The sequence below is a fragment of the Phodopus roborovskii genome, unplaced genomic scaffold (genome assembly GCF_943737965.1).
Source record: "Phodopus roborovskii unplaced genomic scaffold, PHOROB, whole genome shotgun sequence".
Taxonomy (NCBI): Eukaryota; Metazoa; Chordata; class Mammalia; order Rodentia; family Cricetidae; genus Phodopus; species Phodopus roborovskii.
Window position 1 is genome coordinate 100148 of NW_026125032.1, and position 11408 is coordinate 111555.

General features: G+C 41.4%; 1 protein-coding gene across 1 annotated transcript in view; it reads left to right on the top strand.

Moving 5' to 3' along the window:
- The window catches only part of LOC127234837 (sodium-coupled neutral amino acid transporter 9), a 59700-nt gene extending 49346 nt beyond the window's left edge, over positions 1-10354 (top strand). The window contains exons 11-14 of the mRNA XM_051202266.1: positions 2661-2774; positions 4144-4292; positions 8032-8121; positions 10114-10354. Coding sequence (XP_051058223.1) covers positions 2661-2774; positions 4144-4292; positions 8032-8121; positions 10114-10279 — 519 coding nt within the window. The 3' untranslated portion in view covers positions 10280-10354. The remainder of the gene's footprint in view (positions 1-2660; positions 2775-4143; positions 4293-8031; positions 8122-10113) is intronic.
- Positions 10355-11408: the final 1054 nt, after the last annotated feature.

The window sequence follows — 11408 nt, forward strand, 5'->3', positions numbered from 1 at the left end:
TGACTTCTGGGGCGTGGTGTGCCATGCATCTCATTTAGAACACAGAGTGCCAGGGAGGTCGGCTGCCAGGCCCTGTCTGCGTTTTAGCCTAAAAGTTCATGCTATGTCCAGAACTGTCCTACATAGTATTGGGAGCGTAAGGTGAAAAAGACCGTCCTTGTCTCCAGAGTCTCATGGTCCGATGGTATGGATCTATTTAGAAGAAAACTTAATGATAAAACAACTGTAATAACTTGGCTATTTTTTAATGTCAAGGGACATCTTTCCACTCGAGAACTTTTTTCAAAAAACTGATGATTTTGGGAGCTGGAGCAATGACTCAGCCTTTAAGTGTGTGAACTATTCTTTCAGAGAGCCCAAGTTCAGTTCCCAGAACTCACATTGGGCCGCTCACAACTGCTTGGAACTCTAGCTCCAAAGAATCCAACACCTTCTTCTTACCTCTGTGGACTCCGGGCCTCCTGTGCATATACCAGACATAGACACAGACACACACACACACCTTAAAATATAAATAATAGTAGTAAATCCTTCTTAACTGGATTGTTTCTATAATAAAAGTTAATGGCAGTTAGAATGTAAGCATTGTTGCACATAACTAATGTCGTAAGAATAGGGAGACTGGGAGGGAACACGGTTTTGTTGGAAGGCGCTGGCCTTGGAATCACTATTCACATCTCCTGAAACTTCACTTAGGAGCATGTTTTATAGGAGTCGGACTAAAGTCGTACAGTCAGATGATACATAAGTTAAAGGTTATCAGTGAAATCCACCACCCCACCCCACCCCGGTGTGTGTGATGCATATGTGTGGACATGTAGAGACCACAGGTTGAAATTGGGAATCATCTTCCATTGTTCCTACCTCTTCATTGAAGCAGAATCTCTCAATCAAACCCAGAGCTCACAGATTTGACTCGTCTTGCCAATCATGTTGCTCTGGGATCCCATCTCTCCCTTCCAAGGCTGGAATTACAGGCCGACTTGGCACGGACGTGGAGAGCTGAACCCCAGTCCTCGGGCTAATTTGTAAAGAGCACTTTAATCACGGAGCCCTCTCCCTGGCCCCCCCAAGATTTTCTTTTCTTAAGGGGGCCATATTGGGCTGCACAAATGATTCAGCAATTGAGAGCTTGTACTGCTTTCTCAGAGCTGGGATTCAGATCCCAGTATGCACATTGGTAGCTCATGACCACCTGTAACCCCGGCTCCCAGAGTGTCCTTGGGCACCAGCACTCACAAACACATACACATACATAAAAACAATAGATCATGTTTTAAATGAGGCTGTCTTAGTTCTTGAGCCAGCTTGAGTAGGTGGAGAATGGAATGCCTTTGAAATGTTGTAATTGAAGCCAACTACTTTTATATGAAAATAGGCATTTCTTGATTTGTTTTTTCTCAGAGGGTGGCACAGCCCCAGGGAAAATTGAATTCTACCCTGGGCCCTAGAGCTTCATGAACTAAAGAGAAAAGATTTAGAAGCTATTCACTAGACAGTAAGCTCTCACAGAAATTTGAAAGGGCTGGGACCAGTTTGCATAAGCGTCTAGCTCCAAAGGCCTACCCACTGTCTCATTTCTGATACTGAATCCCCGGGTTGTTTTCAAGCTGAATGTCACTTTAGACGTGACCCTAAGATTTCTCATAGGCTTTTGTTTGCTTTTTAGCCAGATTTATGAATCTCAAGTTTATAAAACACTGTTGTTGCTTCAGCCCATTTTAGGAGTCATCCAGAAAAGTCCAAAATGTTCCCTAATTCCAATGTCTGAACATTCTTACTATGTTATCAAACTTCAAAACTGCATATAATTTGTTCTAATCTGTTTTCCTAGCTTTCATGTAATTTCTATCCAAAATGAATAGGCCTGTTGCTACAATTTAGTTGTGTTGAATTGTTTGCCTTAACTTAAGTGGTAATGGAGGCCGCTTGTAAGCTGTGGAATCTGCTCTGTTTGCATCTAACAGCTGGCTGCTTTCAGTCAGCTTTTTCTTTTGCATGGACCAGGGAGGGAGGAAGGGTGGGAACATCGGTGGAAGAAAGCAGGCCACTTTACTTAATAATCTGTGTTTGTTTGCTGACTCGGGTAACAGCCTTGGACAGCTATTTGAACAGCTGCTTTTTAAATGCCCTTTTGTTTACTGTGTAAGTTTTTAAAGCTTGCCCTTAATTCATACTTGTGTCTACTCTTTAACTGGTGCCCCTCCTTTATGAAATATATTTTAATATGCTCCACTCCCTTGGCCTACACATACTTTGATGATACAAGCTAATTTGCTAAAAAAGAATTTTAAAAATTTCATAGGTCAAACCAAAAGTGGCTTATACTTTCTTGTTTGTCTTTATTTGTTATGATTATTTTTTAATTTGACAAATGTTACCTATTGAAATTAAATTAGAACTTCAGTTGTGTTAAACCATAGTTTATATTAGCTCTCAAAGTCTTCTAACAAGTAGTTTAGTCTACATATTCCAGACAAGTTAAAAAGAAAAACTATATATAATTGCATTTTGTGAAAATTAGGAAGTATTCAGACCCATATAAAATAAAAAGATACGTGTGGATTTATTTGTCAGACTCCTTACTTAGTGTGTTTAAGTACACTTACTGTAAATGTCTTCATACTGAGTAAACATTTTTACCCTGTGTTTATATGCAGGTAAGAGACCTGTGCATTGCTTATATGCTGGTAACACTGACTTATCTCTATATTGGTTTCCTGGTTTTTGCCTCGTTTCCTTCACCTCCATTATCCAAAGATTGTATTGAACAGGTAAGGCACTGTGTACACGTGTGTGACTTTGCATGTGTAGCAAGGAGAAAGATACAGGAGCCAGATGAGTCAGGCCTGGACTTGAATGCCACCTCTACCTTCCCGTCTTTTCCAAGTTTCTGTTTCTCTCTTGCATCAAGTAACATAATACATGCAGGCTCCATCTGATGGATTCTGGAATAGGGTCCTGCATACCCGGCAGCTTGTGAAGCTCAAATGCACCCTCTTGCACACACATTTCCGTTTGTACAGACCATGGTTGCCAGCGTTCACATGGATCTCTGAACCCTCCACTGAGAATGCACTGGAGTCCCTGATTTTCCAAAGCTTCCTTGTGGAAATGTCCTGGGTGAACCAGCTTTAACTCACTGGTCTTTAAGGCCAGGACTCTCGTTTAGAGACTGGGTAACAAGGAGCAAAAGGAAGCAGACGACTTAGCTTCTAAAAAGTGAGAGCCAGAAACAGTAAGAGAGAAATCCTTTGCTAAGCAGTTGTAGTGAAACTTAGAAATAATATCTCAGGTATTAAAGGATTTCTCATGAAGAACAGCATTCCTCGGGTAATTTCCTAGTCAGAGGGAACCCTCTAGGAGTCTAGTGACCGTGTTTTAAGCCGGTTACAGGGTGTATTTCAGCACCGTTGTTGATAGGCTCTCTACAAGGCGGCAGAGCTGCTACTGTGTGATAACTGGAAATGATCTCCTCTTCATCGTGTTGTTTGTGGACGTTCTTTGGCAGCCAAGTGTTTGCTGAAAATTTCCCTGATATGAATAATCCCACATAAAGCCAACTCCCCCGGGAATGAGAATATTTGTGGTATTCATAGTTGGAAGGGGAAATGTAATTCTGGGTTATTAACTTTTTCAGCTACCAAAGTAAATCCGTTCTACTTAGTGCTAGACTGCAAGCATTGTGGCACCTGGTGACAGGTGTCCTCTCGCCGTGCACAGCCTTCAGAGTGCTGCAGGGTCACCGGAGGAAAAACAAGAGAGCTGTAGTAGAGATACAACGTCACCGAATTTAGTTTGCCATTTAGATAAATCAGGAACAGATTTGCTTATTGTATTTGAACTTTTTAGAGCTACGTTTCTTGGTCTATCTGTTGCAAAGGACAAGGTTTTCCTCATTGTTTTAATGTTGAATCGTTTTCAGACCAGTATGTTCTTAAACAGAATATGCATGCCAGTGTGGGTGTTTTATCAGTTTCTATGTGAGTTTTGGCTTCTGTACTCACCTCCTGACAAATAGTTAGCAAGCCATCATAAGTGACTACTGGGGCATTGCCTGTGTTCACGCTAAGCAGAACGTGTTGTGACTTGGAATGTACTGCACTGAGTGTTGACATCACTCCGTTGTCTTTCTTGGACCAGAACTTCTTAGACAACTTCCCTAGCAGTGATGCCCTGTCCTTCATTGCAAGGATCTTCCTGCTGTTCCAGATGGTGACCGTCTACCCACTCCTAGGCTACTTGGCTCGTGTCCAGCTCCTGGGCCACATCTTCGGTGACGTTTATCCTAGGTAAGGGTTCTTCTCTTGACCAGCAAGATGTGCCAAGCAACAAATGACTGTGCAAACAGGTCAGTTTAAAGTTTGACTGATCCTTTTGCTATTTAAAAAAAGAAAAAATGCCTAATGAAAATGGTTACTAAGGATAGTTCACAAGGTTCCTTTCCCAGAAGAGCTTTAAATAGAGATGCCTCCCTTGACTAGGACAATCTGGTGTCCATCCCTTCCAGGAGAGTCTATTATTATCTGTGTGAGGATTTAACTGCTGCTAAGTACACGGTGCCAAGGAGTGATTAACACTTAGAACCTATGTTGCTGTGTTGCTCAAGAGAGCGAATACATTCATTATTGATATTAATACTCGTATGCTTATTAGTAGCTGTACAGTTCTATAGAAATGCTCACTTGTGTAGAATTGAAGGTGAGACATAGAATGAGTTTAAATTCTTATTTCATACATAACAAGTTTAAATTGCTATGGGAAGTTTAACCTTTTAATGGGCCGAGAGGAATTGTACATCCTTTTGAAAAAGATCTGTTCAGGTTGTTACCCTTATCCAAGAGAAATTTCCATGTAACATCATTGTGTCTCAAGGCTTTCCTGAAGATTTCTCGCAGTATAGTAAATATTATAAAAGCAAAAAGTACGTAGCCTTGTCTTACTGGGAATAAATTAGCGTTGGGAGGGAAGGTGTTTGAGGGAGCGTATCACTAAGTGGCCAGAGATAGCCTGGAGCTCGTGATCCTACCTCAGCCTCCCAAAGGGTGGGATTGTAGGTATGAAGGGAATAAATACTTTAAAGGATTAAAACGTATGGATCCAACATAGGAAAACATCTATAGTAACATACTAAACAAGAGTTTATTAACTCATAAATAATACTAAACAAATAGTTCTTGTTTATAGTCTGTCCCCTCATGAAATAATTCAAGAGCTACCACTCATTCTTGATACATTGATACAATGTCTTCTTGTACTTTAATGAGTAGCAAGCTACACTGCTAATCTAGAACACTGGAATACAGAAAGAAAAAACAACAACAACAACAACAACAAAGTTTCTGTTTGTTACTCCCATTAATTCTACTATATTTGTTTCACAAAAATAAACCCAGTGAAGTCATAGGTGAAATATTTCTGGGCTAATGCATCCCTCCTGTCTTCAGCCATTTTTTGTTTTGTTTTGTTTTGTTTTGTTTTGTTGTTGTTGTTTTGAGACGGGTTTCTCTGTGTGGCCCTGGCTGTTCTGGAACTAGCTCTTGTAGACCAGGCTGTCCTCTAACTCAAGAGATCCACCTGCCTCAGGCTCCTGAGTGCTGGGATTAAAGACTACCCAGCTTTTTTTCTTTTCCTTCCTTCCTTCCTTCCTTCCTTCCTTCCTTCCTTGTTTGTTTTGTTTTTTGAGACAGGGTTTCTCTGGAGCTTTGGAGCCTGTCCTGGAACTAGCTCTGTAGACCAGGCTGGCCTCAGATTCACAGAGATCCACCTGCCTCAGCCTCCCAAGTGCTGGGACTAAAGGCGTGTGCCACCAACGCCCAGCTGTGTGTGTGTGTGTGTGTGTGTGTCTGTGTGTGTGTGTGTGTGTGTTCATTATTTTAATGGTGGTCATTAGAGTGGTTTTTCTTCTTGGAAAAAGTCTGAGATCTGCCTTTTGTCATCACATTATAGCACATCATATTTCTTCCCTGTTTCAAGAACACATTGTCATTTGCCCTACACTTAGTTACATGTTCCACAGGCAATGATTTTTTTTTTTTTTTTAACTCAAGACTTCTTCATACCCTTAAGTTTTATTGAATATTACCAGGAACTTTAATTTTCAAAGGTACATTATCAATATCTAATGTAAAAAATTGAAGCTAAGAGTTTTAAGGTATTTACTGGTTCCTTAAAAGTTGGTCAGTCCAAGCATGGCGGCTCACACCTGTGTCCTCACGCACTTAGGCCTTAGAGGCAGGGGAGTGTCGAGTATGAGACCAGCTGGGAAACAGACGCAGCACTCTTGAGACCCTGGCACCCCTTCAGAAATTATAAGTAAAACCATTACTTGTTAGCATGAATAATATTTTTATGAAATAACTGATGTCCCCCAAAATTGTTTTACAATTAAAACCTTTTTTTATTTTTTTATTATTTTACTTGTCTATCCCAGTTCCCTCTCCTTCCCTTCCTGCCCCCTCCCTCCCTCTTACTCTCTCTGCCCCCTCCCATCCCCCCACCCCAATTGCAGGACCTTGTGGACACTTCCCCCATGAGGGATACTGCCTTAACCTAGAGACAGGAGAGAAGCCCTAGCCCCTCCTTCAAATGACCTGACGGTTAAAACCTTTTAAAGTCTGCCTTCTGGTTGACAGTCAAAGTCTGTGTGTTCCGCATTGTCTGTCACACTATTATTTCATTTAAGTATGTGAAGAAAATTCAGCCTCCTATAGATGTATAGTTGGAAAAGAAGAGGCGCTTTTAATAGCCTTTCAGATAGTTGTGAATGTTCGTCTTTGGTGCCGCGAGGAGGCGTGGCACAGCCTGGCCCCTCGTTCGCCTTGTGCAATTGCAAAACTGGTCGCCTCAAACCCAGCTGTTCTTTGCTCCTCTGTCCCAGAATGGTCCATGACATCGTATTTGCTCTGTGTTGGTTTCCAGAGTTCTGTAGGGCCCTCAGATGCTCACACACTTCTTTATACGTCACTAGAACTCACATCCATTAATATCACTACCCACTTCATCCTAAAACAAAGTCTAAATTTCAGGAAACCGTCAAGTTCGCAGTGGCAAATGCCACGTGCTCTAAAATCGTAGTTTTTATTTGAAAACTCAGTTGTCACTATCAGCAACAAATACTGCCTGTTGTTTTCCCTGAAGGACAGGCTCATCAACCTTCATTATAGGAAATGCCAGCTCATCAACGAGTGCAGCTGCGTGGGCCTCTTCAGGGGTTGTAACATCTGTTGAGACTTTCAGAGACGCTGAGTATGCAAATGTGCTTGCATGCTTCCCATTAGACCTCATAGAATATTAAAAAGGTACACACTCCAATAAATGGGGCTTTGCTCCTTTCACCCTTGGGTGCTGGGAATCCAACCCAGGGCCTGGAGCATGCCAGGTTAACGGCCCACTGAGTCATATCCCCATTGAAATTATGAGATAACACCTTGATGCCTAATATCTATGACTTATCGAGATGTATGACAATTACTTATCATGAGTAATTTTCTGTACTTTTTCATGCACTGACAATATTCCCCTCCACCTTCCTACCCTCCACTTTTTTCTTTAGGTTTTTTTGTCTTGTGAAAATCCAGCTAGCCTTTTACCCAATTGTTTAGATAATTCTTGGTTATCTACATAAGTAATGATGTTGTTTTTAATAATTTTACTATATTCTGTCAGGTAAACCGTTGATTTTCTTGATCTACAATTTTATTTATTTATTTTTTTACAAGTACCTTAATAGGCTTCTTCATGGTTTTGTTTTCTCAAGATATTCCAAGTAAAATTATAGCTAGAATGTACACTCTGTTACATACTACTAGTTTGCTCCTATGAAATTTGCCTTTTTATAAAACTGGATGAAAAGGCTAATTTCACTGTCCTCTTACCAGCATTGAGCAGTATATTTCAGTGTTGTTGGCAAGTTAAAGACAGTCATGTGAAAGGTGTTAAGAATTCATTTTAATTGTCCTAAAAATCGGATATAACTTATCTGTTTTGTATTTTTTTTTTCTTTCATGTAAATACTCTTCTATCTTCTAGCATTTTCCATGTGCTGATTCTTAATTTAATTATTGTGGGAGCTGGAGTGACCATGGCCTGTTTCTACCCAAACATAGGAGGGATCATAAGGTAGGCTTGTACACACGTGCTCTGCTGCCCTTGTTGCTAATCATGCTTTGATTTAATGACTTTTCTGTAAGTGTTCAGTACTGGTAGTGTTCAGGTATACTTCCTGGTATTTGTGAGGGTGCTCAGTAAATTCCATTTTTGCTGATCTGTGATAGAGAAGCTCCCACTGTCCCTCCACTACCTTTCTCTTCTTTTCACATTTCTTGGTTTCCAGTGTGTTTGTTTTATCTGAAATAAAAAGTTATGTTCAACATGCATTACTTCTTAGGTATGCCCAGGAAGTCCTTTATATGCCAATACCTTGTCCATTTAACTCTTAATACATCTCTGCTCAAAAAGAGAACAGGTTCCAAAAGCAAGAGATTAACTCTGAGATGGCGTTCTTGATGTTCTTACCCTAAAAAAGATGGCAGGAAAAAAGTTGATACAGACTGTCACTAGAGATGTGTTCAGAGTAACCTGAGGCCTTCCTCCTCATGAACAGCAGACAGAGAGAAATGCCTTCAACATGGTCTGAAAATATCTTCCTCCATACAGACATGAGCTTGAGTCACTCTTGTGAAGAACCTTTCCTAAGAAAACAGCAAGCCATAAAAGAAGAAAGTGTGCCATGATGTGTGTGGAAGAGAGTGCCATGTATGTCTATGGAATAGAGCGTCTGTGGAGAGAGTCTGTGGAGAGAGTCTGTGGAGAGAGTCTGTGGAGAGAGTCTGTGGAGTCTGTGGAGAGAGTCTGTGGAGTCTGTGGAGAGAGTCTGTGGAGAGAGTCTGTGGAGTCTGTGGAGAGAGTCTGTGGAGAGAGTCTGTGGACAGAGTCTGTGGACAGAGTCTGTGGAGAGAGTCTGTGAGTCTGTGGAGAGAGTCTGTGGAGAGAGTCTGTGGAGAGAGTCTGTGGAGAGAGTCTGTGGACAGAGTCTGTGGAGAGAGTCTGTGAGTCTGTGGAGAGAGTCTGTGAGTCTGTGGAGAGAGTCTGTGGAGTCTGTAGACTTATAATGGACTTAAAAGTCCCTTTTTACTTATTCTTCAAGAAAACGGGGGATTGCCTGTTTCTCTGTCACAAACTCATTTAAGAATTTTGATTATCTTTAATAATGACACTGAATGCCTCAGACAAAGCCATTGTTTCATTTTCAGACACAGATGGTACAAATCCTTCACAAACCCTGAACGGCATTATAAAGATCAAAAGATCAAAAGGTAGCTCATTTGGTAGAGTACTTGCCATCACCTCATAAAGCAACGTAGTGTTGCAGGTTTGAAATCCCTATACTCAAGGAGTAGAGGATCAGAAAGAAGTTCAAGGTCATTCTGAGCTATATAATAAGTTCAAGGCCATCTTGGTCTACATAAGACCCTGTATTAAAAAAAGGTCAAAGGATCTGGAGAGATGGCTCAAAGGTTAAGAGCACTGGCTGCACTTCCAGAGGTGCTGAGTTCGATTCCCAGCAACCACATGGTGGCTCACACCATCTGTAATGAGATCGGGTGCCCTCTTCTGATGTACAGGCATGTATGCCAGCAGAATACACATGATAAATAAATAAATCTTAAAAAAAAAAAAAAAAAAAAAAAAACCTGTCTCCAGGTGTGTCTGAGATTTAAGGAACAAATAAGAACTGTTTGCCATTCAGACATTTCAAAGACACGCAGGAAATAGTATTTTTATTAATTTGAAATCTAACAAGTTTTTGTTTGCTTGCTTGCTTGCTATTTTTGAGAAAGGATTTCTCTGTTTAACAGCCCTAGTTAACAGACCAGGCTGGCCTTGAACTCACAAAAATCAGCCTGCCTCTGCCTCCCAAGTGCTGGGATTAAAGGTGTGCGCTGCCACCGCCCGGCTGAAATCTAGTAAGTTTTAAAGTTAATGTAAGTAACAAATGACAAATTTTGTTGCAAAATGCGCCTGAATACAGTGTAAATTGTACTGTATTTACCTTAATTATAAGGCATCAGAAGTGCAGCACCCTGCCAACCCAGTGTGTTCATTCTGCAGGTACTCAGGAGCAGCGTGTGGCCTGGCCTTTGTGTTCATATACCCTTCCCTCATCTACGTAATTTCCCTCCACGAAGAAAAGCGGCTGACGTGGCCTAAATTAGCCTTTCACGTTTTCATCATCATTTTAGGCCTGGCAAACCTGATTGCACAGTTTTTCATGTGAAAACTGCTCTCTCAAGATTCCTCATGGTATTCTGAGAAACTGGCAACGGTTCTGCATAAAAGAACTTGAAAATGCTGTCATTGCTGTAATTCTAAGTGTTTTTCTAAGATAGTTGGAAGCAAGGGAGTTATGGTCTGCTGATAACTATTTTTGTACTGGAGCAGGGAGGGAACTTGGACGGATTCGTGCCGATGTTTCTGTTGATGAGTATAAGGTGGGTGGGTGTGCTTTGCCTACAGCCAGGAATCCCCTCAGGGGTCTTGGGTCAAGGCGGCATGTTGCCAGGCCCTGTTTCTGTCTCCATGTACTCAAGTCCATCTTCTTACTTGCTGGGCCTTTTCTACAGTTTACCCAAACCTCGACTGCTTCAAACAGTAAAAACAAATACCTCACTTTAAAAGAAGTTTCCATGGCATCATTATTAATTGAGTGAATTACTAACCAAATACTTAATCTGAAGAACAAAAAAATTTAGATAGTATCGGTCCATCAGAAAATGCATGTAAATTACCACCAGTGTCGTAGTTGGCAGGAGTCAGTGAGCACTTAGATGGCGGGGCTTAGAGGATCCAGAGTTTAGGTCATCCTCAGTGTCATGGCCTTGAAGCCAGCCTGACCATATAAAGCCTTGCCTCAAGACACCAGAAGAAAAGAGAGGAAGACAAAAGAAAATGGGTATCAGGCAAACATGTACAGAGTGTGTTGATGTCTGACTTTTAGTTCTAATCCAGTTCCAGTGACCTAAATTGAAGGTACAGTTCCCAAACAGGATCTTACACATGAAAAAAGCAATTGTCCTCATAGGCCCCTGGACTCTTCCTTGTGTCCTGGAGAATTGCATGGACTGTCATGAACCCAGAGCGGCTGCATGTGAGGCTCTTCAGATGAAAAGGTGAATTGCTAAGAAGGGTGGAATTCTACCCAGTGTATCCTGTGTCACTCTGGTTCAGGTGTGACCTCCAGGAGCGGACACTGTACAGGAGAGAAAGTTATCCTCCATAAGAAAAGCTTGAGTCTGACAAGATCAAGAAACCCAGGTTCTTAGTGTTAACATCTAGTTCCCTTCTGAACTAAAGCGGAACCAGCATCCAGATGTCTGTCATCCGTGTAACGCGGTCTGTGTCCCAAC